This window comes from Medicago truncatula, chromosome 2 (genome assembly GCF_003473485.1).
Source record: "Medicago truncatula cultivar Jemalong A17 chromosome 2, MtrunA17r5.0-ANR, whole genome shotgun sequence".
Lineage (NCBI taxonomy): Eukaryota > Viridiplantae > Streptophyta > Magnoliopsida > Fabales > Fabaceae > Medicago > Medicago truncatula.
The window spans coordinates 44,872,846-44,900,110 of record NC_053043.1 but is presented as its reverse complement, the minus strand read 5'-3'; the positions used below and the strand labels follow the sequence as shown (position 1 = coordinate 44,900,110).

The following is a 27,265-nucleotide window of genomic DNA, read 5'->3' as shown; positions in this document are numbered from 1 at the left end:
TATTTTTAGCATGCTTTTCAGTCATTTTCAATGGGTTTTACTTCAAGAATAGAGGAGTATTAGATCAATTGTTTATGATTTCGGAACATTTGTAATGTTTTTTTTTATATTTGAGTCTGTAATTCAATTCATGAAAAGAGGCCAAACAGAGGTCAGATATGATAAAAAAAAATGTGGATTAGTGGTGCTTCGATGGAGGTAGGTTTATGTTGCTATCATTTAATTGAGGTGTCACGTGTGCGCTAACTCGGTTAAAATTGATATGGGAACCAAAACTGGAAAATGGGCAATACTTAAAGGTTGGGTTGTAATTTATTTTTTTAAGGGATCAAAATCGTAAGTTCGTGATACTTAAGAGGTCAAAACTGTTATTAAGCTTTCTTTTTTCTATGATTATTAGTTAAAAGGATCACTACTTTTGGACATAATGCATACAGTTTTGATAGAAAATATGCAATAGTAAAAAAATGATTATAGTTTCATCACAATGATCGACAGTGAATTCTAAACCTTTTTTTGTTTGTTATGAAAATCAAATTTTTAAAGATAATGTAACTGATGTCTAATCTTACATATGCAAAAGAGTATTTTGAACCAACAAGACATCTCAAAAAAATCTAGACTATTTTCATGTTTTAAATTTCTTTTTCAATCATATATGTCTAACACCAACCCGCACCTTTCAGACCATCAATTGATGTCTAAGGACACATAACTATAAGCAATGCTATTTGTACATTCATTTCATGACAACTGACAACCTTGTTTTTCTTTTTTTTTTATTGGTCAAAAACAATGGAGAGAGAAAAAAGAAGAGAGAGGATAAGACCATCATGTGAGTATGAGAGAGAAAGTTGTACCAAAGTTGTCTCAAAATGGTTGAGTTAGAAGTTTCAACTCAGTCCATCGCTCGATATTTAGGATTAGATAGTTATACTTATATAATCATACACCATAAGAATGATAAGATTGAGTTAGAAGGTTTTGAAATCCAGAACAAAAATAGAGAATTGGGATTATGGAAAATCCATCATTGAATTTCATTCCACAATCCCAAAACTAAAGAAGTCTACTCACTCGTTACCAAATTGATTTCTTGATGATGGAATATAGAACAAATGATATCACCTAATATCAACACTATTTTAGTGAAAATACAAGTGATTTCTATAACACAATTTTGTTTGTCTTAAACATTCAATTGACTAAAATTAATACACGTATAATTTATACTACTTAACTTTTAACAAACTTGCTTACAAAGGAAAAACATCCAAACAAAACATACTTTACTTTAAGCTTGATTAGAACCAAACAATTTTGAAAATCAATTCTATTGAAAATCATGTTTGTCATTTGCAAGAACAGTAACACACTAACATATGCTACCTTCACAAATGCATTTGCAGATAAAGCTTAGTGATTTTCTCAAAGAGAACTGTATGCACTTTAATATGCAAAATATTTAACAATACTTAGGGTTGCATCATAAGCACAAGCATTATCAACTATCAAAAATGACCTGAAATGTAAATCTTAGCATTAACCACAACAATCTTAAGACTAAATAAGCAGACTGTACCATATAAAAACATGAACAGTAGTCAATTGTTCAATGGTCCAACTAAAAATTGGAACCCCACGAAATTCGGAAGATTCACTTCAGAAGCTGAAATCACTCTTCAACGACTTCGGCCACTAGATTCATCATATTTATCTTCTGAAAGATTGTTATCCTCTCTAACTTCAAAACTTGCAGGTTCTGTGAGCTGTATACACCCCCGCCAATCAACTGCCAGCCTCATATGTTCCCAGAACAGGTTAATTTTAGCATTACGCAGACTTAAAGTAGCACCAGGTTTCACGAGGTCCACTGCATAAAATTAAATGGATTATTCATCATTATAAAACACACCGATATCCTCTTCAAAAACAAGCAAGACACGAGCATTTAAACAAAGAACAAAAATATGTGCTAAGGAATGGATTGGGAGATAAAATGTAACAGCCAGGGCCACTTACTATACACTTAATCGTCGTATAGAAATTACCGATACCATCCGATAAATCAAATTCATATGTTTAACTGTTGAATAGGAATTTATCAATGCCATCCAACGAATATGGTTAGCACCACGGATGCAATGTTGCAACGCTGCAGCTGGGATACATACGGGCTGCAAAAGTTATGATGTTTTTACAAAAACAGGCATCTATCCCATTACATAAAGCTTATCCAGAAAGCTTCAGTTAGGACACTGAGTCCTAACATTGGCAGAAACCATAAGACAATATCACTCTTTAACCTAGTTCCTCACATCCTACTTGAATGCAGTAATAATAATGTCACAGTCCATAATATGCATAAAATTAGGTCCCAGAGTTTAAAATTCTCTGACTGAGAGACACTCAAACCATATAAAATCAATAAGTTTTAAATCAATGTAAACTATTTCCTACATTTACACAAACAATGAACGACAAAACGTAATCATCGAAGCAACACAGGTTCTTTCACATGCCTTAAAAACACTTTCCAGTCTTAACTGCTTAGAAATGGAACTTAATACTAAAATTAATTGTATCCCAAGTCAACAAATTACATATCCAATAGCACTTAAAATGAACATAAACACAATGCAACAGTTAAAGGCACAGCACACACAAAAAATCATACCCTGTTTGTTGTCCTCTGAAGATTATGGTTCCAGTTTCGTCTCCAACTAGGCATTCAGCGATGCAGTGTTCACCAGTGAACAGTAACCAACCTTCACCGTCAGAGTATGTCCATCGGGTTCCTGGTTTTAGATCTATCACTCGGTCTTCAGAAAATTCTCTCGCTTTTGATTTAAACTCCTTCATTCGGCCTTCAAGTTCTTCAATTTGTCCAATCAATTGCATCTCTTTGGATTTGAGCTCCTCTACCTGGCTTTCAAAATGCATCTTTTTAGACTCCAGCTCCTCCACTTTACCTTCAAATTCTCTAGCTTTTAATTCATGCTCCTTCACCCGACCTTCATGTTGCTTCTCTTTTAACTCAAGCATCTTCATCCGGCTTTCAAAACACTTCTTTTTCAATACCAGTTTCTTCATTTTGCTTTCAAATTCCCTCACTTTTAAAAAGAACTCCTTCGTTTGGCATTTTGAGTTGGTTATAATTTGATTCAAACAGTTTCACTTGGCTGTCAAAGTGCTTCTTCTTAGATTCTAGCTCCTTCACTTGACCTTCAAATTCTCGCTTCTTTGAGTCATGCTCCTTCATCCGGTCTTCATTTTGGTTCTCTTTCAACTCAAGTTCCTTCATTTGGCTTTCGAAATGCTTCTGTTTCAATACCAGCTCCTTCATTTGGCTTTCGAATTCTCTCTCTATTGACTCAAACTCCTTCATTTTGCGTACAAGTTGGTTATCTTTTGACTCCAACTCCTTAACTTGCCTTTCAAACAATTTCTGTTTAGATTCCTGGTCCTTCACTTGACCTTCAAATTCTCTCTCTTTTGATTCGTGCTCCTTCACCCGGCCTTCATATTGCTTTTCTTTCGACTCAAGGTCCTTCATTCGGTTTTCGAAAAGCTTCTGTTTCAATACAAAATCATTCACCAGCTCCGTCACATGATCTTTAAATTCTCTCTTTTTTGATTCATGCTCCTCCACCTGGCCTTCATGTTGCTTCTCTTTCGACTCAAGTTCCTTCGTTCTGATTTAATACCAAATCAGTCACCAGCTCTATCACTTGACCTTCAAATTCTCTCGTTTTTGATTCATGCTCCTTCACCCGACCTTCATGCTGCTTCTCTTTTAACTCAAGGTCCTTCATTCCGCTCTCAAACTGCTTTTGTCTCAACACACCAAATCATTCACCAGCTCCTTCACTTGGCTTTCCAAATGCTTCTGTTTGAAATGTCATCCATGACTTGATAAAGCTCCTTCTCTTTTTTCTCAAGTTCTTGCCTACGCTCTCCAATCAAGTCCTCCATCAAACATAGCTCTACTTCCTTCGCGACTAAATCCTCGACAATCTCTTCAATCTTCCCCTGCATTTTCTCTCAAACATCACTAACTCTTTCAACACAGTTACCTTTCTTGTGTCCATATCGACCACAGCAAAAGCATAATATTCAACAACAAACGTCTATCCAAATCTATCTCCACACATATTCTCGCGTATTTCCCACTTAGCCTATCATCAACCTTCAACATCACCCCCAAAAAGTTGATCCTATCCTCGAAAGAAAAGGCGGGTTCCATAGGTAGCTTGAGTATTCTAATCCAAACTACCGCAACCCTATGTTCGGCGGTTAGCGAAAAAAAGGGTCGCCAACTTTATAACAAGAGATAAGAATCAGCCACCATCCAAGGTCCGTTGTAAAGGGCATGATTGTAATCTTCTTCAGTTGCGAACTTCACAGAGAAGAACCCATTTTCCATATCTGTTACTGTAATGGTTCCACCATTTTTGGTCCAAGAATGGTGAAGCTTGTGTTGTAGTGTTTGAAAGGTGAGATTTTGTTCAGCAAGGATTTGAACAATGAGCGTGTGTTTCCATGGGTTTGACCAGTGAGACATATCTTCATCGGTGAACGGAATATCAGGACCTGCAACGCCACTGTCGACAAACCCTAACTCAGCTTTTCGGCCGTTAGCCATTTTGTTTTCTCAATCCCTCTAATTTTGGGGGACATTGCATTTAAATCTTACGTGAAAAAAAAAATGCAACGGTAAATATAAAAATTGGTCATTTTTTACTTTACATTAAAATAAGTTTATTTTTTTTTATGGAAAATAAGTTTCATGCTAGAATTAAGATAATAATATTAGTCCTTGAAGAGTTGAAGTTATATTCCTAGGGTATTTGTACTGCACTAATAATGCATGTCGATGGTATGTTTGTTTCATGTTATTTTTATATTTATTAAATTTTATTTCTTTGTATAAAATATTATTGGTGAAGAAAAACATTTTCATAGAAAAGGGAGGAAATAAAAGTTCATAACTTCTAAAACAAACGCATCATGAATGTTTCATTCATTGATACGAAAAAGTTCACACTAAAGAGATTTTGAGTTGAGATAGTCTTCATCCACAATTTATTATGAGTACTAACGTTAATGATACATAATAAATTTTTTCTAGAAGTCTAATATGAACTCTATGCTTGTTGTGAGAGACCGAAACTGGAATCCACTCGTAACTTTTTTGGGTCAAATGCACTTACCACCCTAATCTATAAGTTCATTTGCACTTTCCACCTTAATTTAAAGAATTAAGCATTTAACACAGATTTTAAACACTTATTGCAATTTCCCCTCTTGATATAATTTTTGTTTGAGATAACCAAAAAATATTTTAACAAATCATTCAATTTACATGAAAATACAAATTTATCCGACTATAAAATATAAAATATTAAACTGTTTAATTATTCATTATCAACTTCTCATTAGATTTGACTACTTTTCAACCTCAAAAATGGTTTTGATGATAATGTAGTGAGTTATTTGTCCAAAAATAGAAATAATAATTATTTAAATGAAATGATATTTAGTTATTAGTGAAATCCATTTAAAGTTTTAGAAATGTTACATTGAAAGGAGGTGGTTTATTCGGTATTAATATTAAAAAAAAAATATAAAAGAGTGATGTGTGATGAAATTCGCGTAAAAATGAAAAATACTTAAGTGACATTGATAACCTTAGTGTATTTTGATAAGAGAGAATGTTCGATAAATGATTAAAATAAATTATTTTTTATGAGAGAATAATTAGTTACTAGAGAGATAGTGACATTTTCACCATTGTACAACATGAGTAATGAAGAGTTTACCATTGTACATGGGTCATTAAGAGATCACAATAAGTTGATTTATTTAAAGTCTAAAAACGCATCTCTTCGGTATGTGAAGTGTCAATATAATAAAACTTGAAGACTGGAATTGGTTTTGATTCCAAGCATGAGATTACTTGTAGTACAAAACAATTGCATGAAATTGAAAATTTTACACTACACTCTGCAAACTTTAATGTTTATAAAAAACATTGAAATATAAAACACTTCGTTCTAAAACAACTGTTACTAAATCCCCGTGAGCTTAGCTCATTTGGTAAGGGATAATGCATTAAATCTATAAACCTCGGACACCCCACTATTTCACCTTTAAGATGAATTTCTCCGGCCGCTAGACTACTTTACCAAAAACAAAAAAAACTGTTACCAAATCCATTTAATTTAGAATCAAGTCGTCTAACAAGGCATTCAAACACAACTTTCTGCCTTTGACTTCATAATAGAATAACAAATTATTTTTCCTAATATCAAAATTATTATAGCGAAAACACAAGTGACTTCTGTAACACAAATGTGTATGCCTTGGATACTCAATTGATTAGAATTAATGCAAGTAGAATTTATATTACTTTCAAATCAAACTTGCTTACAAAGGAAAAACATCCGAACAAAACACACTTTACTTCAAGCTCAATTAGAACCAAATCAACTTCAACAATAATTCTATTAAAAATTATGTTTGTTTAAAGCTCCTACTCCAAACTTACACTTGGCTTATTTTATGTGACGACTAAAAATCAGTAACACGTGCTACCTTCACAAACACATTTGCAGGGAAAACCTAGTGATTTGCTCAAAGAGAACCAACTGTACACACATTAAATTGGAAAATATTTAACAATATTTACGGTTGCATTATAAGCACAAGCATTATCGATTTTCAAAAATGATATGATATTTAAAACTTATCATTTACCACAGCAATCTGAAGACTAAATAAGCAAGACTGTACCATATAAGAACCTGCACAGCAGTCAATTGTTCAATGGTCAAACTAAAAAATGGAACCCCTCCCAATTCAAAAGATTCGCTTCAGAAGCTAAAATTACTCTTCAACGACATTGACCAATTCATATTCAACTAATGAAAGATTGTTATCCTCCCTAACTTCAAAATTTGCAGGCTCTGTGACCTCTATACGCCCCCACCTATCAACCGCCAGCCTCATAGATCCCTTGAACATGTCAATCTTGGCATTACGCAGAATTAAAGTTGCACCAGGGTTCATGAGGTCCACTGCATAAAAGTAAATGAATTTAATCATCATTATAAAACAACTGAGCCAAAGTGATATCCTCTTCCAAAACAAGCAAGAAACAAGAGCATTTAGACAAAGCACAAAAGGATGAGCTAAGGAATAGAACGTTAAATTATGATATAACACCCAAAGAAACTTACTCTACATTAGCTTCAGAGTGGTGTGCAAATACGCTTTCAATTGAAACTGTCGTATAGGAATTTACTGATACCATCCAATAAATCTAACCCGAAGTTTTTTTTACATTAGTTTGAAAAGGCAAAATTAAAAGGGTCTTGTTTTTTTTTCTTTTTTCTGAAGGATGTGCCCTAAGGGCACTTGTTAAGGATTCAAAAAATAGAAACAATTGACAACTTTCATGTAGAAAAAGTTACTTTTTGATGTTTTAATGACAAAATTTCCGTTTTAAACCTTTTATCAAGTGCCTTAAGGGCACTTGTTAACATTTCCCAAATTAAAATATACACACAGTGTGTATAGAATAGAGCAAAAGATTTTAGTATTAATACAAACATAACACGTGAGAATGGACAAAATCAGAGAGAATACCAAACAAAAACAGATCACGAAATTGACAGGTAACACCTCAACAGGACACAAGAAAAAAAAAAATGGAAAATTCACCCGCTGCCCCTGATTTATGCAACATCACTACTCATTTGACACCAAAAAATAGCCACACCACCCATTTTTTTGCAATAGCAACCCCACACCGATTCCTATAAATGAAAGTAACATCACATGCAAGAAGCTCAAGGCAAGCTTATTTGTCTGCACATTTTTGTTCCTCCTCTAATCAAAACCAAGCACATCATACACAAATCAGACAACAAAGATCATTCATAACTTTTCACCACTTCTTTTTACGCTTTCCGTACATGTCTAACAAATACTGTAACACAATAGGTTTAACTGTTCAATAGGAACTTATCCATACCATCCAATGAATTTGGGTAACACTACAGTTGAATCATTGCAACACTCTAGCTCGGATGCATATGGGCTTCAAAAGTTATGATGTTTCTACAAAGACAGACAGTCATCCCGTTACATAAAGCTTATTCGGGAAAGCATCAGTTAGGGCACTGAGTCCCAATATTGGCAGAAACCATAAAACAATATCACTTTAATCCAATTCCCCACACCTTGTAAGAAGACTTGAATCCATTAATATGGCCCTGTATGGATAAACAGCTTATTGACAGATTATAGCATAAGTGGTTTTCTATAAGCTGAAAACAGCTTGTAAACATGTCATAGACTGTTCTCTTAAATTCTCCCAAATAGTCTCACAAATACTTATGTCAGTAGATAAGCTCACATAAACCAATGGAAACAAACCCTCCAACTGTTTTCGTATAATCAATAAGCTTTTTTCATAAGCTATCATGATGAACTTGTTACAAAAAGCTGAAAACTGGTTATGAACATGTCATAAGCAATTTTCATAAGTTCCTCCAAACAATCTCACAATGCCACAATAAAAAATATGCATAAAACCCCATATAAAATCAACGAATTTTAAATCAAAATAATCTTTTTCCCACGTGAACACAATCAATGAACAACAAAACGTAATCACGGAAAAGATAGATTTTTTCACATGCCTTAAAGAATTAAATACTCTTTCAAGTCCAAAATGAAACACACGCAAAAAAATTGTACCTTGTTCATTGCGAGCAGTGAAGATTATGCTAGCAGTTTCATCACCAATTACACATTCAGCAATGCGGGAAGGACGGGAAGCAATCACCGCTGATCGACCACCGCGGTTAGGAATGGTCTTCACCGGCGAAGAGTTGACCACCTTCACCGTCAGAGTGTGTCCATTGGTTCCTGGTTTCAGCTGATCGACCTTCACGAACACTGGTTTTCGCTTTGCTGTTTGTGTCGCCATGGATTCAAAGCTTGAGAGAATCAATCAAATCAAATTTGATCAAGGAATCAATGTTAGCGAAAACCCTAACCTTTCTTTCGTTTTGATTTTGGATTTGAGGTTTTGTAAACATTGGGCTTATTTATTATTTTCTCTTGGATGAGCCTATACTTTATCGAAATTGCTTTATCAGCCCCTCTATTTGCTCCTCATGACACAAATCTATCGGAAGATACGTTTTGATCGTGTAAAGAAGTGAGAACTCACATGTGAGAGAATGAGCGATGAATTTCAAGTGAAAGTGGTTAAGTCTCACATCCTTTATGATGGATAAAGTATTAGACATTTAAGATGGATTACTCGTATACTCAATGTCTTAAGATTTTAGATGGAGATGTGATGTCTCCATCTCTTGTGATCTTAGGGCAGTGAGTCGTTGTTAATAACTTAAAATACATAGATTTATGTAAAATAAGTGGCTAGTAACTTGAAATTTTAATTTTAATGTTAATGAGATACTTTAAGGAGTTAATTTATTTTGAACGGATACTCTAAGAATGTGTTTGAACTCCTAAATAGTAAGTACTTAATAGAACAACATAAAACAGAACAATACATGATAAACTTGTATAATATTGAATAATTTTTGGTGTTCTACGATTTTGTACGGACAAAAGTCTATTTTCATATTTAGACAACTTATACGTGAGACAAAATGTTGTGTTTTGGTTTAGTGAGAGAAAAATTTCAGTTTTTATCTTGTCCATTGCCTCCAGTTTATCGTTACTTATTAAGACGGTTTTACAAATATAACATTATACATCTGAAATTATCATGTCTTTCATTCTTAACACATAAAACGCACACTAAGGAGTTAATAACTTATCCTAAATCTATTTTTTCCAAAATAAAGTCAATTTTATTTTATTATAGGGGAAATGTTAACGAGTGCCCTAGGGCACTCTTTAAGGACTATAATTAGTAAGTATATTATGAAAATGCATCTAATCAATGTCTTGAAAGGTGCCGTGGAGGGGCGACAAGGGCAAAGTAGACGACGGGATTTATTGTTGTTATAGAAAAACTATATGTACTTTGTCATGCCTAATTAAGATTAGGCTCCGCTGTAATGTAAACATTCATCTATATAACCATTCTTTTATTATATTTTCAGAGAAATGTTAAAGAATGTGCACCGGTTAACATAACTTTTTAAATTGTATTTTTTAGAATGCTTTATAACATATGTGATATCTTGTTAGAAATTACGCCTTCAAAAACACTCTACATATATAACACCAATTCAAATTCTTACTCAACTATTCTTGATCTACCCTAGTCTAGAACAACATACATACATATATAAAACTTTGGGACGAGTTCACACAAAAAATAAGGACATGGGTCACATGTGTGTGAGGTCAAAGAGGTGTGTATCTGATATCTACAACTTTGGTTCTTTACTCATTTAATGTTCATCTCTCTTCTACGCTTAGGGATGAAAATTAGACTCACACTCATTGAATATCTTTATAAAAGTATTCGTACAACAAGTAGGATGAAAATATGCATTATAATTACAATGCGTACATCAAACTAAGGAAATTAATGGAAGAGAAACTATCTTAATTTTGAAGTGTGTGGTTACTTAGGTTACTTTTAGAGACATAGTTACACGAAGGACTATTGAAAGCCATGGTCCTTTTTCATATTATTCATGTAGTGCAATATATTATGCTCCAACGAAGGGTGATATTTAGGATGCAAAGTGTAAAACTTGTGTCGGAGGGTGTTTTTACATAATTGTAGGACGCGCGAGAAATTAATAGTATAAGATAATAAACTCTTTTTTTTTAAAAGGCGAATATTATTGATCACAAGTCCGTGCAAGGAGCACTAATAAGCTTGAAAAAATGTAAAAACAGAGGCAACACAAAAACAATGAAACAAACCATGCCAATAAAACAAACACACAGTGGCTGGCAAAAGAAAACCACAGGCCTACCCCCTGTCAAGCCCAACATAGCTAGCCGAAAAGCTCCCAGCAGAAAAATACAATAAAAACTGCTCCCGAAAACCGAACAGCAGCAGCAAGTGTTGCACCTACAGACCAGCCGCGACACACCCACAGAAGAGGAAAAAACAGCCGCATTACCTATTCAAACATTCCCATGAATTCCAACACCACTCATAGTACATGCAAACTGGAATGTTAAATCTTCCTAACAACCGCCTCCAAGACAAAACATTCACCTCCTCCACAACCTCTTCCCATCTTACAACCTCATTGTTAAAAATACATCCATTCCTAGTTCTCCATAACACCCAAATCGTAACCTCCCATATCATACGCAATCCTTTCCGAATTTTCTTGTTGAAAAATCCCCCACTCCAACATTTCCGATGAATAAACAAATTAGGAGGCATAATAAACACCAAATCTAACCTAGTCATCAAATTAAGCCAAACATTCCTCGCCAAGTCACAATGTAGGAAAACTCTCTTACATATAATGTATAACATATCTTTTGTATTAGTACTTCACATCATTATTATATGATGATGCATGATGAATTCTTTTCACCCATTATATCGATTTGTAAAGTACATTTGTTTAAACGAGTCTACCTTGAGAGAGTCTGAGGCATACCTGTTTAAGACAGCAAAATCATTTTGATATTGAGGTAAATGAATTGTACCAAAATCTCTAATATTTCTACTTGTTTACGAAAACTTGAAAAATACGACGGTAAATTTCTAGTAATATCTTTTTTTTATTTTTTTATAGAGAATTTCATGTACTATCTTTAATGCCTCTGGCTGCTTTCAATTTCTATATCTTCATTTTAATTAGAAATAGAATGATGCTTATGGTGAATATTAAATTAATAAATATTGTTACCAATTTGGGGTTGATCTAGTGTTTGGGTTAGGATCTTGGAGTTTGCTCCTCTCAAGTTCTAAGGTTCGATTGCCTTTGGTCACGATTTCGGTGGACAAGTCCATACTAAACTTTAATTTGACTTTAAATAGGCCCCGCAAGTGGACGGTGAGATTGATCCCTTCAGATTAGTTGATTCTTAGATCAAATACCGAGTTTTAAAAAAAATAAAAAGAAAATGTAGAATTTATCAGAAAGAAGGATAACTATAATAAAAACTACCCTACATTTTTTTTTAAAGCTAGCTTAACCAATAAGTAAATGCTTCTCCATCTTGTAATTGCTGCACCACACACTGCCAGAACTAGCTAAAAAGAACTCCGACACTGCATCTTGTGCTTCTCCATCTTGTAACTTCTCCATCTTGTCCTTCTCACCTACTTATGAGTTGCAACATGAGTCTAAAAAGAACTAGCTTAGAATTGTAGGTTATGAAGCATGAACTCCGACATAGACACCTGACACGATACTGACACGGACACATCGACATTGCTAATGTAAAAGTCAGAGGACACCGACGCTGCTATCTATATATTAATTTATTTATAAAATATCTGAATTGAGAATCAAAATACATACATATACATCTATCTAGGGCAATTTATTTCATTAAAAAAAGTTTTATAACAAGATACAACAATATTTGACATTTATTTATCCATCTACTACGAAGTGTTATACAGGTGTCGGACACCGGTCCAAGGAGTGTCGAAGTAGAAAAGAAAATAACTTATTTAAGACACTTGTCTCACACATGTCATACGGGTGTCATAGGAGTGTCGGACATCGTGACACGCCTAATTTTAGAGGTGTTTGTGCTTCATAGATTGTAAGGAAAGGCATTGCTGAATAAATTTCAACACATCACAGTTGAAGGTCATTTTTTTTTTTATATAAACTAGATAGAAGATTAACTTTTTGTGGAGTGATAAAATAACAGCAAAACATGTAAGAAACTGTATCTGCATATAAATTGAGGAATAAGATACCTAGCATACATAGAAAAATTGAACATACATTTGTGCAGGAGTGATTTGTTAAGGTGCCAGAACAAACCACAGTTATCTTTCCACTTAATCAAAAATTACTAAGACATTTTGCAGAAGGCAAGGCTGTGATTTAGTATAACTGATCTGAATATGTGAGAAAGTAAAAACATGATATGAATATAAGAGAGAAAATTGTCATAAAGGTTATAAAAAATAGTTCTTCAAATATTATTTCTCTATAGATAATTTCCCATTGGTGGCCAAGAAAAATAACTTAAATTTCTTTGACTCTCCTATTCTTTCAGACAATCAAGAATCTCCTTCAACGTAACCAATTACACATTTAGACTCCATGTTTAATTTGTATAGTTGCTAAAATTTCACAAATGCCTAATTATAGAGTGAAAAAAAGTACTATTTAAACACATGCATCCTCCTAAAAAAAATTAAGTTGTGATCGATAAATTAAATCATCACCAACTTCATATTTAATTACGATTATGGCAATGACAAAGACAACATTGGTTGTGTTTCTTAGTGCTCTTTTGATTTGCACACTTTTTACTCAAGATGTTGAGGCTGTCAATATTATCGGTAATCCTGCAATGCAAAGAGACACTATCCCATGCAACAGAAGAAATCCAGGCAGCTGCAACCCAGTTTCGGCAAACACATATCAGAGAGGATGTGAGATAGAAGACAAGTGTGTCCGTGGAGGGACGCCAGAGGCGAAGTAGACGACGACGGGATTTATTGTTGTTATGGAGATTAGGCTAACTATATGTACTTTGTCATGCCTAACTAAGATTAGGCTCCGCTATAATGTAAACATTCATATATATAACCATTTTTCAATTATATTTTGAGAGAAATGTTAAAGAATGTGCACCAGTTAACATGAGTTTTTCAATTGTATTTTTTTGAATGCCATATAACATATGTTACATCTTGTTGAAAATGAAGCCTTCAAAATCACTCTATATATATAACACCAATTTAGATTCTTACTCAACAATACTATTCTTGATCTACTCTAGAACAACATACATACATAAAACTTTGGGATGAGTTCACACAAAAAATAAGGACATGTGTGTGTGGGTCAAAGAGGTGTGTATCTGATATTTAAAACTTTGGTTCCTCACTCACTTTATGTTTCATCCCTCTTCTCTGTTTAGGGATAAAAATTAGAATTACATCCATTGAATATATGCAAAAAAAGTATCAACACAACATGTATGATAAAAGTATGCATTATAATTGTAACGTGTACATCACACTAAAGAAATTAATGGAAGAGAAACTATCTTAGTTTTGAAAATTTGCATTATAATTTTCTGCTATTGCTATTTTCTTTTGAAATGTCTATTTTTTTTTGTTGCATAAATCAGATATACTCGACATCCAAATGCTCTTACGTGACAAGTCTGTTTTTCTTATTATTATTATTATTATTATTGTATTTGCAATTTTTTGTTGGAACAAAATGTGTTTAACATTATCCTTTAAAAGTTTTGATGATAACAAGGTATTAAAAATTGTCAACTGGATATGCTAATATTTGTTCAAGTGTACAGGACCATAGACAAAAATTTGTCATCTTAAAAAGGTTCTGGAAGAACAAAAGAGAGCAATTGAATCAACAAAAAGGAAGCTTGAAGCATCTGAAGAGAAGCGCTCCTGAAGTGATGACGTCATCAGAAGCAAGTTCATCAGAAGCATCTCATCAGAAGCTGAAGATCACCAGAAGATGTCTCATCAGAGGATGCAAGACTTAAAGCTTCAAAGGTTGTTCAATTGATTTAATCTCGTCTAAACAATGTAGAAGACTGGAAAAGTGAAGCAACAACTATTTTGAAAGGATTTGAAGGCATTGAATGATTGTTCTTCAAAGAGCGTTGACAAAGTACAATTGTACGAAGTGTACAACCACTACATCCACTACTCTATTTTTTGTCTCTGCTACAAGACAAGAAAAACAGCTCTGCCTGCAACGATGTCCCTTCACAATGGGAATGGATTTGAAATTGATCCTTCATAGGACAATAATCATATCAGACAAAAGATCATTGGTGATTGATCAAAGCTTCAAACGACTCTATTTTGATGTGCTGTCAATTCACAACGTCTCTATCACAACTATATATAAAGGAGTGAAGACTTAGAGATTGGCAAGGACTCAACAACAATTTACAAAGTGCCAAAACTCTGCTGAAATTATTCTGCATTCAAAAGTTCACTTAGAATTTCTTATCAACTTTTATATATTAGAAATTCTAGAGTCTTAAGAGTCTGTATCTGATTTGTATTGTGAACACCACTGATTGTATATCAAGTGTTCAACCTCAAACCTTTTTCTTTGTAATTCTGTTTGAATTAAGAAGTCTCTTGTAGTTGTGCTTGAGCATTAGAAGTCTCTTGATTGTGTTCAGGAGCATATGAAGTCTCTTGCAGTTGTGCTTGAGCATTTGAAGTCTGTTGCTAGTTTTAGCAGTGAGCAATTGTAATCAGATATTACATAGTGAACTCTCCTTCGAAATGCAAGGGGAATATGACTGACTTCCGGTTTGTGGAAGGAACATGTATAATTGTTTTGTGTCTTTCTTCTCTCTCTCTCTCTCTCTCATCCGCTGCATCTCGTCCTGAACATCACTTCAGATGTAGAATTCTATCTGCTTATGATTAGTGTTTTCGGCTTAGGAGAAAAAGAAGAAAAAACCAACACAATTCACCCCCCTTCTTGTGTTTTTTCTCACCTTCATTTTTGTTCTTTTTAAATATAATCCTACATTTTAATTCTATTATTTATGTTTCTCAATTTTATCCTTCATTAAACTTCAGTTTAAATTATATTAAACTCAACATAACTTTTATCAATATATAATTGCCAATGAACGTTGATTTAGTTGGTAATGAGTTGACTAACGCGCAACGTTGTGGGTTCAATTCACAATGTTGATGTGAGTGATGATATCTTTAATGGTTGATCTGAAAGTACCTAAAAATGGATGTCTCCATTATAAATACTCTTAATACTTTTCTAGTTTGATCACTTTTTGTCCAAGATGTTCAAACCATTAAATTTCTTGGTTATGGGGCAATCTTACGTGACAATAATGTGTTTTTACACAATGGAGATTATATAATGCCTTTAACTGTTGGACATGCGAGAAATTATTGTATAAGATAAGAAACTCTCTTATTATTATTCTTTTATGAAGTTGTGAATACTCAAGTAAGGTGGAGTTTAACATGGGAAAGGAGAATTGCTTTCCATCATGGGAAAGTTATTTTAAATTATTGGATCAAATAGAGAACATAGTTTTATCATGGACATTCAGCACCAAATTTTTTTCCCACATTCAAGTAAAACTATGTTCTCTATTTAATCCAACGGTTTAAAATAACTTTTCCATGATGGAAAACAATCCTTCTTTCCCATGTTAAACTCCACCATCAAGTAATTCTCAACATCCATATTATGTATAACATTTATTTTGTATTAGTACTTCACATCATTATTATATGATGCATGATGACTTCTGAGGCATGTTTAAGACACCAAAATCATTTGAAAACTGTTGTTGACACATTTGGTTTGGCTGAGAAACACATGTGAAAGACGAAAATATCCCTCGGCAGTTAACTGCCGAATTATGGAACCGGCTGCAGTTAACTCCCGAGGAAAACTTCTGCAGTAAACTACCGAGGAAAACTTCGACAGTTAACTGCCGAGGAAACTTCAAACCTTTTTTTTTTTTGACAAAAACCATAAATTATCATTATTAATATTTATTGATTTTGAATATTTCAATCATTATTTTGGTACATTTCAAACAATTGCAGTATTATACTTATGCATATATATCTTAATAAGAATAAAATTTAAATTAGTGTAAAAATTAAGCATTTGAATACTGTTTTGCACATTACTTAAATAAAAATAATAATAAAAAAATCGTTAAAATGATTGTGCACAACGATTTTTTTTAAGGTATAGTATGTTGTTATATTTTCTACTTAAAAATAATTGTGCACAACGATTTTTTTTATTTAACTAATTTGCAAAACAATATTCAAAAGCTTATATTTTACTTACCCTCATTGAAATATTTTTTGAGGACTTAAATGCTTTTTATTTTTTTGATCAATATTTAAATGATATTCTTATTAAGATATGGGAAAATGTGTCAACAACGATTTTCAAATCATTTTGACAATGAGAAAAATGAATTGTACCAAAGTCTTTAACATTTCTTCTTGTTTTCAAAAACTTGAAAAACACGACTGTAAATTTCATGTATTATCTTTAATGCCTTTAGTTGCTTTCAATTTTTATTTCTTCGTTTTAATTAGAAATAGAACGTTTACAATAAATGTTAAATTAAAAAAGATTTTAAATATAGAATTTTTCCAAAAGAAGAACCGCTATAATAAAAAGGGTAATGTTAACTAGTGTTCCTGGGGCACTAGATAAGGAGACTAATTTAAAAATTTTGCATTGAAAATCGTTAAAAAATTGTATGTTCAACTTTTTAAAAGTCAAAAGTTTGTTGTTTTCAAGTAAAAATTTCTATTTTTTACTTTCTTAACTAGTGCCCCAGGGGTAGTAGTTAACATGACCCGAACTACCCTCCATTTTTTTAAAGCTAGCTTAACCAACAAGTAACTAAAAAGAAGGCAGCCCGGTGCACCATTTTAATTCTCCTTAAAAGTAATTAAATATGCTAAAAAAAGGAAACAAACAAATTTTGGCTTTAAAAGTTCACTTCTCGGAATTATGTACATGAGAGATTAAATCTTCTCCTAAAAAAATTAAGTTGTCATCGATAAATTAAATCATCAACAAACATTGGTTGTGTTCCTTAGTGCTCTATGCGTTTTTTTATCAAAAGGTCTTGATTTCGACTCCATTTGTTGCCATTTTCTGATTTTTATTCACAAAAAATAACTTCCCAAGACTCGAACCATGACACACGATGTAGTTTTTAAGCCATGCAAACCACTACACCACATAACAATTTCTGTCAAGTTTGTGAAACAAAGTATATATATTTTGTAAAATATTTGGCTCCCCAAGATTTTTAGTCAAATCCGCCACTGGTTACAGAAAAACCATATGTACTTGATCATGCCTAACTAAGATTAGGCTCCTCTATAATGTAAACATTTATCTATATAACCATTCTTTTATTATATTTTGAGAGAAATGTTAAAAAATGCGCACCCGTTAACATGACTTTTTCAATTGTATTTTTTTGAATGCCATATAACATAGAGTAATGATATTTGAATAACTTTTTTGCTATAACTTTTGGGACAACCTTGTTGTGCTCTCATTTCATGGGTAAAAAACAATGGAGAGAGAAAAAGGAAGAAAGAGAATAAGAAGATAATGTGAATATGAGAGAGAAAATTGTATAAAAATGATTGTACAAATATCCTTTCTTTATAACATATGTTACATCTTGTTGGAAATGAAGCCTCCAAAAGCACTCTACATATAACACCAATTCAAATTCTTACTCAACAATACTATTCTTAATCTACTCTAGAACAACATACATACATACATACATACATACATACATACATAAAACTTTGGGATGAGTTCACACAAAATGAGGACATGTGTCACATGTGTGCGGGGTCAAAGAGATGTGTATTCGATATTCAAAACTTTGGTTCTTCACTCACTTTATGTTTCATCCCTCTTCTTAATAACTCATGACCACTGGTTTAGCTGGAATAGATCATTTACCATCTTATCAAAATGCTCTTACATGACAAGTCTGCTTTTCTTATTATAACCAAAACAACCTATTCACCATACTTGAGACCAAAACAACCTATTCACCATACTTCACATCATCATTATATCATATGATATGATGCATGCATGATGAATTCTTTTAACCCGTTATATCGATGAGTCTAACAAAATCATTTAGACATTGAGGTGAATGAATTGTACCAAAATCTCTAACATTTCTACTTGTTTTTGAAAACTTGAAAAATATGACTGTAAATTTCATGTAATATCTTTAATGCCTTTAGTTGCTTTCAATTTCTATTTCTTTAGTTTAACTAGAAATAGATTAACGTTTACGGTAAATATTAAATTAGTAAATATTTTAAATGTAGATTTTTTCCGAAAGATGAATAACTATTATAAAAACTACCCTCCATTTTTTTTAAAGCTAGCTTAACCAATAAGTACTAAAAAAAGGGCAGCCCGGTGCACCATTTTAATACTCCTTAAAAGTAATTAATATGCTAAAAAAGGAAACAAACAAATTTTCGCTTTAAAAGTTCACTTCTCTTACAACTATTTATTCACTTTCCTTTTCTAACATTGTTTAGCCGTAACTAAACGACGTCAGAAATTATGTACATGAGAGATAATTTCTCACATACCAACAATATTTTCTCGGTACACAAGAGGAATTTAATGGGAATATAAAAGGCGGGTTCTCTTGGTTGAACCGCCTATGATCGAACTACCACCAACCACGTTAATTCTCCTTATTTTTTGAATCTGACTTAAGTACCACTAATGCCAGTTGAGTTTCCTGTTCTTCTGTTTTTACCACCACTGGTTCTTTTTTCTGTTGTTCCTTCTCATCTACTTGTGCTTCTCCATCTTGCAATTGCTGCACCACATGCTGCTTTAAGTATCTGAATAGTACCAGCAACATAAAAGCTGCAAGCAAAAATGATATGATAAGAATCAACTATGACAAAGGTTTTAAAATCAATATAAGCAAATATATCTGTCCATAAATAAATAACTCCTTGGATTTTAAGATTCATAGTAGCAGTAACTCATGTGTTGCAACATGAGTCTAAAAAGAACCAGCGTAGAATTGTAAGGAAACGCATTTCTGAATAGATTCCAACACACTGCAGTTGAAGGCCATTTTTTTATATAGACTAGATAGAAGATTAACTTTTTGTTCAGTGATAAAATAACAGCAAAACATGTAAGAAACTGTATCTGCATATAAATTGAGGAATAAGGTACCTAGCACACATAGAAAAATTGAACATAAATTTTCGCAGGAGTGATATGTTAAGGTGAGAACAAACCACAGTTATCTTTCCAGTTAATAAAAATTTACTTTAGACATTTTGCAGAAGGCTGTGAATTAGTATAAATGATCTGAACATATTATGCTGTAATAATTACTTATGCAAGTGTTACCTGTAAAGATTCGAGTTTTGATTGAAGATAGATTCCAGAATGTTAAGAGTACCGACACCATTAATTTCTTCTTGTGAGTGCAAGCACACCATGTATCGAACAACAATAGTTTCAAACCCTCAGCTGCATATGCATATAACACAAGCATTCAACTATTAAGCACAAAAAAGTGGATAGACAGAAACCTACAAAAGCTTCAACAAGTTAGTGTGATCATGAAGTCATACATACCTCTCTTGTCTATCTGACTAGTGTAGCAAGAATAAATTTTTGGGATTGTGAAGCTGACAAAAAAACCTGTATGTTTATAGTATGTATCAGCATTTTAACAATGATAAAAAGCGAACTATAATCGAATTTGGATTTTCAAAGAAAAGGTTATATAGATGATAGAGTTCATGGTGTCCTAACCAGTGACACAAAGCCTCCTGATTGTAATTAAGTGGCCAAATTCAGCTCCTAGTAGAAGAAAAGGAATAACCTGCAACAAGAAAATTATTAATCATTTGTTAGCAATTATTAAAGATCTGATTATACAAAATCAAATTCAGAATAAGAACATTGTGGATTACTTTAAGGGTCATTGATGGTTCTCCTGAGAATAGCACTCTAGTCCTTGAAATTGCAAAATTTAAAGCAGGAAGAATCAATTTTGCAAGACGCAAAACATCATCTTCTTTAATCTTGACATAACTCTTCTCTTCAACCCCTTTGCTGAAATACAAACAGAAAATCATAAAATAACAACACACACTGAAATAGTTAGTTTAGAGAATAATTAGCTATCAGAAGCAAAAGAGTACCTTTGAGAAATTGAATTTGAGAAAAATGAAACACCCAAAATGAGAATCGCCAATTGTGACAAGGCCGAGACAATGCTGAAATATCAAGTATGAACACCTCAGTTTTTTGTCCATGAGAATAAAGATCACAAATTTTCAAAAAGATAAATAAAAATAAACTAACTTTTATTAGAACAACAACTAGTAATTGAAGATTAAAGAAACGAGAAATCACAAGGCAATGTTTCGTATCGGTCAAGTGTGCCTACATCTGCGGTTACAGAGCAATGGTAGTTTCGTATTGCTACTTGAATGAATTATTGTTTACGGTGTTACAAGCCATATATATAATAACACGGTCCAGATTACAACGATAACCCTTTCCCATCTTTTGTGCTTATGAGTCATACTAAACAACTTTCAAAATTTCGTCCCTAAACTATCATTCTGACATTCTCTCCAATCTGATCCTGAACAATTGAAATTAATAGCATAAATAATCTCTAAAACTAAACTATTCTCAATCTATCAAAATCAGACCTAAATTATCACTCTCTCCAATTTTGAGCGGCTAAATACAAGATAAAGTAATAGTTAAGCAATCAAATTGAAGAGTTTGAAAACAAAATTTCAATACCTAAAACTGAAACCTTGAGAAAAGCATGAAGATAAAAGACAAATACATCCAAGTCCAAACCAAAGCGTTGATTTTGTTACATCTTTCCACATAACCAAATCACTCACAAGCTGCCCAATATGATCTAAACCAACCCCATTTTCTTCTTCAAATTCTACAAACAAAATAACAAAAAAAAAAAAAAAAAAAATTAGGGATTCATTGTAACAAAAACAGTTAGATATTTTCAAATATGAAGTGTGCATTGCATTAACATACTCAAAGGTTGAGGAAAGTTCGTTTTTTCCTTCTTGGGTCGAGTGTTATATTTTCTCTTTCTAGGTTTTCCAACTTCTTCAACCAACCCAACAGCTCCATCTTTGTTTTCTTGTTGAATTTCAACTTCATATCGAGGTTTCCTTGGTTTTCGGGTGTTGTTTTGAGTGAGTCTGGTTTTGCCACGACGTTTTACACCGGCGGGTTCAGGTGATTCATCAGCGGCAGTTTCAAGACGGTCGATGAGACGGGTCTTGGATTTTCTGAGAGGGGAAGGTGAAGGAGATGGTGACGGTGATGGAGATTGTTGGATTGGATTAGCGGTGATGATGGGAAGTGATTGGTTTGGTGGTGGTGTTGATGAATCCATGAGTTGTGAAAACAGTGAAGGGTTTGAGTTTGTGAAATGAATGAATGAAGTTTAGAGGGAAGAGTTTTTTTTTTTTTTTTGGCAGTGTGGTGCTTCAATTTGAATCACATTTTGGGGGGTTACTAGCCGTTGGAGATATTAATGACGTTTTTATTTTCCTTTTCTTGTTACAAATTTTCAGAAAATACGAAAAAAAATTACTCTCTACATTTTTTTTGTTTCTTATTTGCGCATATCTTATGCTTAATAAAATTATTAACATATGGTTTGCTAGTTTTTTAAAAATAAATAAATAATAAAGCTTTGATTTTTTCACAAAAATCAACTACCTTAATTCTTTGTGTTGACGTTGTGTTGGTGTCAGACACCAATATGGACGCATCAAGACACACCTAAGTGTATATACTTCATAGCCACTAACCCACTTAGCACTATCATCACAAATTATTCCTCCTCAATATATAAGTAATTTTTAACATTTTTAATACCATCAAATACTCTCCATATGCAAGTAATTGAAAAATCATTCAATTATTCATATACGACTTGATGGTATGAGTAGCATAAAGATTCACCTCAAATATCTTGCTGGAATTTAAGCCTCATTGATTAGTTACACATCGTTAAGAATAAGCTTAAACGTATGATAGCTAGAAAGATGGTCTATATGTTCAATATCTCGGGGATTTGGATAGACATGTGTGTTAGAATTCTAAATGGATTAAAACATGTTACACAACACAATTAAATCAGTAAAACGAAATCAAACATAATTGAACACTAACCTCTAGCCATTACAATATCAAATTCCGACCATTTTAACTTTCTAAACCTTTACTTTACTCGCTCAAAACTCGATGATGGAATTTTCTGAGTAGAGGAGTAGGTTCAAAACTGTGAAATGTAACATTTAATGGACTGATTTTTAGCATTTAATAGTTCCCAATATATTCCAAGATAATAGGTGTTTTCTGGTGGTGACCCAGATAATAGGTTTAGTGTAAGTAAAAAGTGAACAACAAACTTATTTTTCCAATAAAAGAGCAAGTCAATGTCTACAATAAAGGCTCGGTGAGTTGAGAAAAATATGAAAAACTAACAATGTGATGTGTGAAGTATAACAGAAGTAACCGATTACTGCAATTGTTTAGGTAGAGGTGCTGATAGTTAGTAGCTTGTTACACACGTAAGGGAAAATCTACCTCCGATACATTGGAGCAAACCCCCATTAACGAGAGCTACTTATTACTCCCTACCGTTTTCTTATAACCCACATCCTTCCGGATTTTTTAATCCAGACTAGAAAAAAACTACTTTTTCTCAGTTCGGATGGTTAAACATGGAAGAAGAAAAAACCGGTGTTTTTTCCATTCGAATGGGTAAGTCCGGTCTGGAACAATTTTTAAGAATCATGGGAATGAGAGAAGCTCTTTTTATCAATCAAATTATACGACCTATTATCTAGTTTCATGCCGAAGGCTGAATGCTTTTAACCTGCTAAGACCCTCTTCAAGATCTGAAGGGTCAACAGCAAGACTAATCCGAAGCCAATTCTTTAGTCCAACAGTAACACCTACAAGCATTGTATATACATCAATAATCATGACTTTTTTTATGAAATAAAAAATTCTGAGATTCTGATGTTAATGACTAAAAAAAATTCTCATACCCGGAAGCAGAATTACAGATTCCTCTTTAGCCAGTTTGTCACAGAAATCAACATCATCAATAATGCCCTTAACATGTGCAAAATTAATCTCCACCTGTTCCATTCAATTTACTCTTAATTGATATCTTCTGATCCCATGATAAAAACATTAAAACTCTTTAATTCTAAATTGTGGTGGTCTGACACCGCCATTGCAGCCACAATGTTTTCGAGGTCTTTATGACAGCATGACAACTGCAATTGCGGCCCATGGCCACATCTGCCTATATGTAACCACAATATAAAGGTTTGCAGCGTAACCGCAACAACAATTTAAAAATTTAAAACCATTGCCACATACCATAGCAGACATGGCTCCTTCTGGTTTGTGAGGGCATGTCAAGCAAGGGATCTCCTTACATACATCATAGAATATGTCTGCAGCTTCCTTCATGATATTCATATTTTTTAAATGGAATTCAGGTTTTGTTTTCTCAAGGATTTGAGGTATTGCTGCCTGCAATGTGTTAATTAATTAGTTGCTGTAGTTTTTGTCTCAAGAATAAAACAATATGAAAACAAAAATACATGTATTACAAAGTACCAACATGTATATTAAAAAACAAACTTTACAATACTATTCTTAAAAAAAAAAATACTATTTTTCTATTACTCTTGCATTTTGCTTCTGCTAGAAAATTGGTTACCTGCATAAAGCTTAGAGGGTCAGCAGTGATCTCCAAATAGCTGATGATATTTTTCACTATCTGAAAACAATTACAAAAATCATACAGTATTGTATTATCATTACAATAGAAGGAAGAAAAGTGTAGCATTGAGTTAATAATAACACAATAAATATTGGAAACAAAATGAAAAACTAACCCCAGTTATTTGAAAAATTTTGTGGGGGTCACATGTGGCTATCCAACCAGTTCTCCAACCAGGAACTAACCATCTTTTTGACAAGGACCCTATTGTTATAACTGGAACTATTGATGAAAATACTCCAATGGGAACAAATGGATTGCTTCCAAACGCCACATGAGCATAAACTTCATCAGCAATTATACAGATTCCAAGTTTCTTTGCAGTCTCAGCAACCTACAATAGTCATGAAAAATGCTCACATTTTGATTCCAACTCTAAGACATTAAATGCTACATTAAATTAGCATTTTGTCCTATAAATTGCGAGGATCGGTCTATGAACTTTACGAAGTAGGAAACTTATCTCTAAAATTGATAAATACCAATCAATTTAGTCTCTCTACCAAAATATCTCTTCAGTGAACAACAATCAAAACCAATGAAAGACTTACATATTAACTTGAATAGTATCTTGTCGCATCAAGACTAACATATAACCATTAAAATCATAGTCTTAAATTCGAAACAAAGGACTAAATTGACTGAGACTGTTTAATTTAAGGAACTAAATCGCTAATTTGCAAATTTGACCAACTCTTACTATTTCAAGGACTAAAATGTTGATTTACTCTTACTCTATTATTACTATACATGTATACCTTTTTTAAATGTTGGTGTGTGAACACATTCCCACATGGATTGCTAGGATTAATGAGGACCATAGCAACAGTGTTCTCATCTGTTAAGGCTTCAATGGAATCAAGGTCAACTTCCCATCTTCTTTGAGGAAGAAGATCGAAGTAGCGAACTTCAAGGAGACAAGAAGCAGCACGAGAATCATATTGTGGGTAGCCTGGTCTTGGAAGGAGAATGTTGGCACCAGGACGTGCAAGAACAGGTAAGATTATATCTATAGCCTGTGTTCCACCAACTGTGAGAAAAATATCTTCTGGTGATAACTGGTATGGAAGATCAGATGAGAGGTACTTTGCAATAGCCCTGTTTTTATTTTTGGAAGGCCAGCATATTAAGAAATCAACAAAAAATCTGTCAAATTGTTTTTGTTTTTTGGATTACCAAATACCATCATTATTCATACCAATAGTTCACAAGGAATGGAGTAGTATAATCTCAAATTGAACTTAAAAAATTGAATGTCGTTCATGGTCTTGGAAGATGAATTATAAGTGTGTATATAAATATATGCTATCAATTGCATGACTGAGTGTCATATTTGAATGATAAACCTTGAGGCTTATTATTTGATAATATAACATAGATCAAATCAAACAACTTCTTCATATTCCATTATAGATCATATTTCTAGCCAAATCTTAATCTTCTTTTGTCTAGTATTTTCATATCTGCTACACTGAAATGATTTAATCATTTCATAAACTCGGTACTACAATGACATTAATAAACACATATAGATATAAGCGGAAAATAGGATTATGTATTTGAAGACGAGGGTGAAGAGTGAATAACAAACCTCTTTGCAGCAGGTAAGCCAACAGTTGGAGGGTAACAATTGAAGTTGTAAGACTGAACAGCTTCTGCTACAGCCTGATGAGCTACTGAGGTAGTCCTAAACAATGGATTATCAGTGGGATCTACCCTACATAAAGGAATAACAGTTTTGTTGTTTTGATTGTTGTTTATAGTATCCATAAGCATGTTATAGACACCTCTAACAGAAACTGCTGAAGAGTTCAAACCTTTGTTCCCTTGGAATTTCCACTTCTCAGTCTCACTTCCTTTCTCCATTTGAAGCTATGTGGTGAAGTAGAGAAGAAGAAAAAAATGGCAATGTGAATAATATAGACAAACTCCACTTGCGTTTTGTCAATATCACTGACTAGACTATATAACGAGAAAAATCTCCCACTGAGTATATATAAACTATAAAGTACTTTCCGCCATTTATTGTATTTTGTCCAAGTTAACACTGCTGACGCGGTACTGGTGGGTTATTTTTCCGTTTTGTCTATGAGTGCTCCCAGTCACACTTTTTTGTTTTCTTCCTCTTATTAAACAAAAATGCATGGGAAATTGGGAATTGCTCTTTGGCTCCCGCATTTTTGCTCAAAATCGGAATATACATACATTCTGATGGTACAAACCTATCGTTTTTTTACTCAAAATCTATTGAAGCTATTTTTAGATCGACATTTCTTATGGGTTGAGTAATTTGAGGGGCCATGCAACAATATGTAAAATGCCGTGAGATCAAACAGTGTATGCATATTTTGAGGTCGGATTATGTTTTTTGAAGGGAACATTATTAATCTTGCTCACCCAACAGCCACCGTCGTATGCATATTTAAAGGAATCCTTATTCTTTCACACACGAATATTCCTTTACTTGAATGATATTTTATGGTATGGAAAATGCTAACAATCAAATAAATTCAAATCACTTTTTACTTAACACTTACTCTTTTATTGAATAAAATCAATACATTTTAAAAATAGAATATACTACACTTTTTTTTTAACAGCATAATATACTAACACTAATATTGTATAAGCCAAAAAATCTTAAGGAGAGCTTGCGCGCAGAGGATATCTGATTTACATAAAAAAAAAGCCA

The 27,265-nt window shown here is 33.1% G+C and overlaps 5 protein-coding genes across 5 annotated transcripts; all 5 read right to left on the bottom strand.

Annotated features, from left to right (window-relative positions):
• Positions 1-1,354: 1,354 nt before the first annotated feature.
• LOC120578259 (uncharacterized) lies at positions 1,355-4,249 on the bottom strand. The gene is made up of 2 exons (XM_039830777.1): positions 2,678-4,249; positions 1,355-1,873 (listed from the first exon to the last, which is right to left on the bottom strand). Exons 1-2 carry the CDS (start codon positions 3,091-3,093, stop codon positions 1,834-1,836), a joined length of 456 nt encoding a protein of 151 aa, XP_039686711.1. The 5' UTR covers positions 3,094-4,249; the 3' UTR covers positions 1,355-1,833.
• Positions 3,101-4,038, bottom strand: LOC25487694 (DNA ligase 1). Its single transcript, XM_024777161.1, has 2 exons — positions 3,872-4,038; positions 3,101-3,695 (listed from the first exon to the last, which is right to left on the bottom strand). Exons 1-2 carry the CDS (start codon positions 4,036-4,038, stop codon positions 3,101-3,103), a joined length of 762 nt encoding a protein of 253 aa, XP_024632929.1.
• A 2,449-nt stretch (positions 4,250-6,698) lies between the features above and the next one.
• LOC25487693 (uncharacterized protein At4g28440) lies at positions 6,699-9,100 on the bottom strand. The gene is made up of 2 exons (XM_013609687.3): positions 8,767-9,100; positions 6,699-7,079 (listed from the first exon to the last, which is right to left on the bottom strand). Exons 1-2 carry the CDS (start codon positions 8,996-8,998, stop codon positions 6,889-6,891), a joined length of 423 nt encoding a protein of 140 aa, XP_013465141.1. The 5' UTR covers positions 8,999-9,100; the 3' UTR covers positions 6,699-6,888.
• Positions 9,101-19,181: 10,081 nt separating this feature from the next.
• Positions 19,182-22,206, bottom strand: LOC25487690 (reticulon-like protein B17). Its single transcript, XM_013609684.2, has 8 exons — positions 21,789-22,206; positions 21,531-21,684; positions 20,915-20,989; positions 20,684-20,825; positions 20,523-20,592; positions 20,343-20,408; positions 20,112-20,234; positions 19,182-19,610 (listed from the first exon to the last, which is right to left on the bottom strand). Exons 1-8 carry the CDS (start codon positions 22,153-22,155, stop codon positions 19,423-19,425), a joined length of 1,185 nt encoding a protein of 394 aa, XP_013465138.3. The 5' UTR covers positions 22,156-22,206; the 3' UTR covers positions 19,182-19,422.
• A 961-nt stretch (positions 22,207-23,167) lies between these two features.
• Positions 23,168-26,510, bottom strand: LOC25487689 (probable aminotransferase TAT2). Its single transcript, XM_013609683.3, has 7 exons — positions 26,165-26,510; positions 25,332-25,671; positions 24,689-24,907; positions 24,511-24,570; positions 24,165-24,320; positions 23,825-23,918; positions 23,168-23,728 (listed from the first exon to the last, which is right to left on the bottom strand). Exons 1-7 carry the CDS (start codon positions 26,437-26,439, stop codon positions 23,613-23,615), a joined length of 1,260 nt encoding a protein of 419 aa, XP_013465137.1. The 5' UTR covers positions 26,440-26,510; the 3' UTR covers positions 23,168-23,612.
• Between the last annotated feature and the right edge of the window lie 755 nt (positions 26,511-27,265).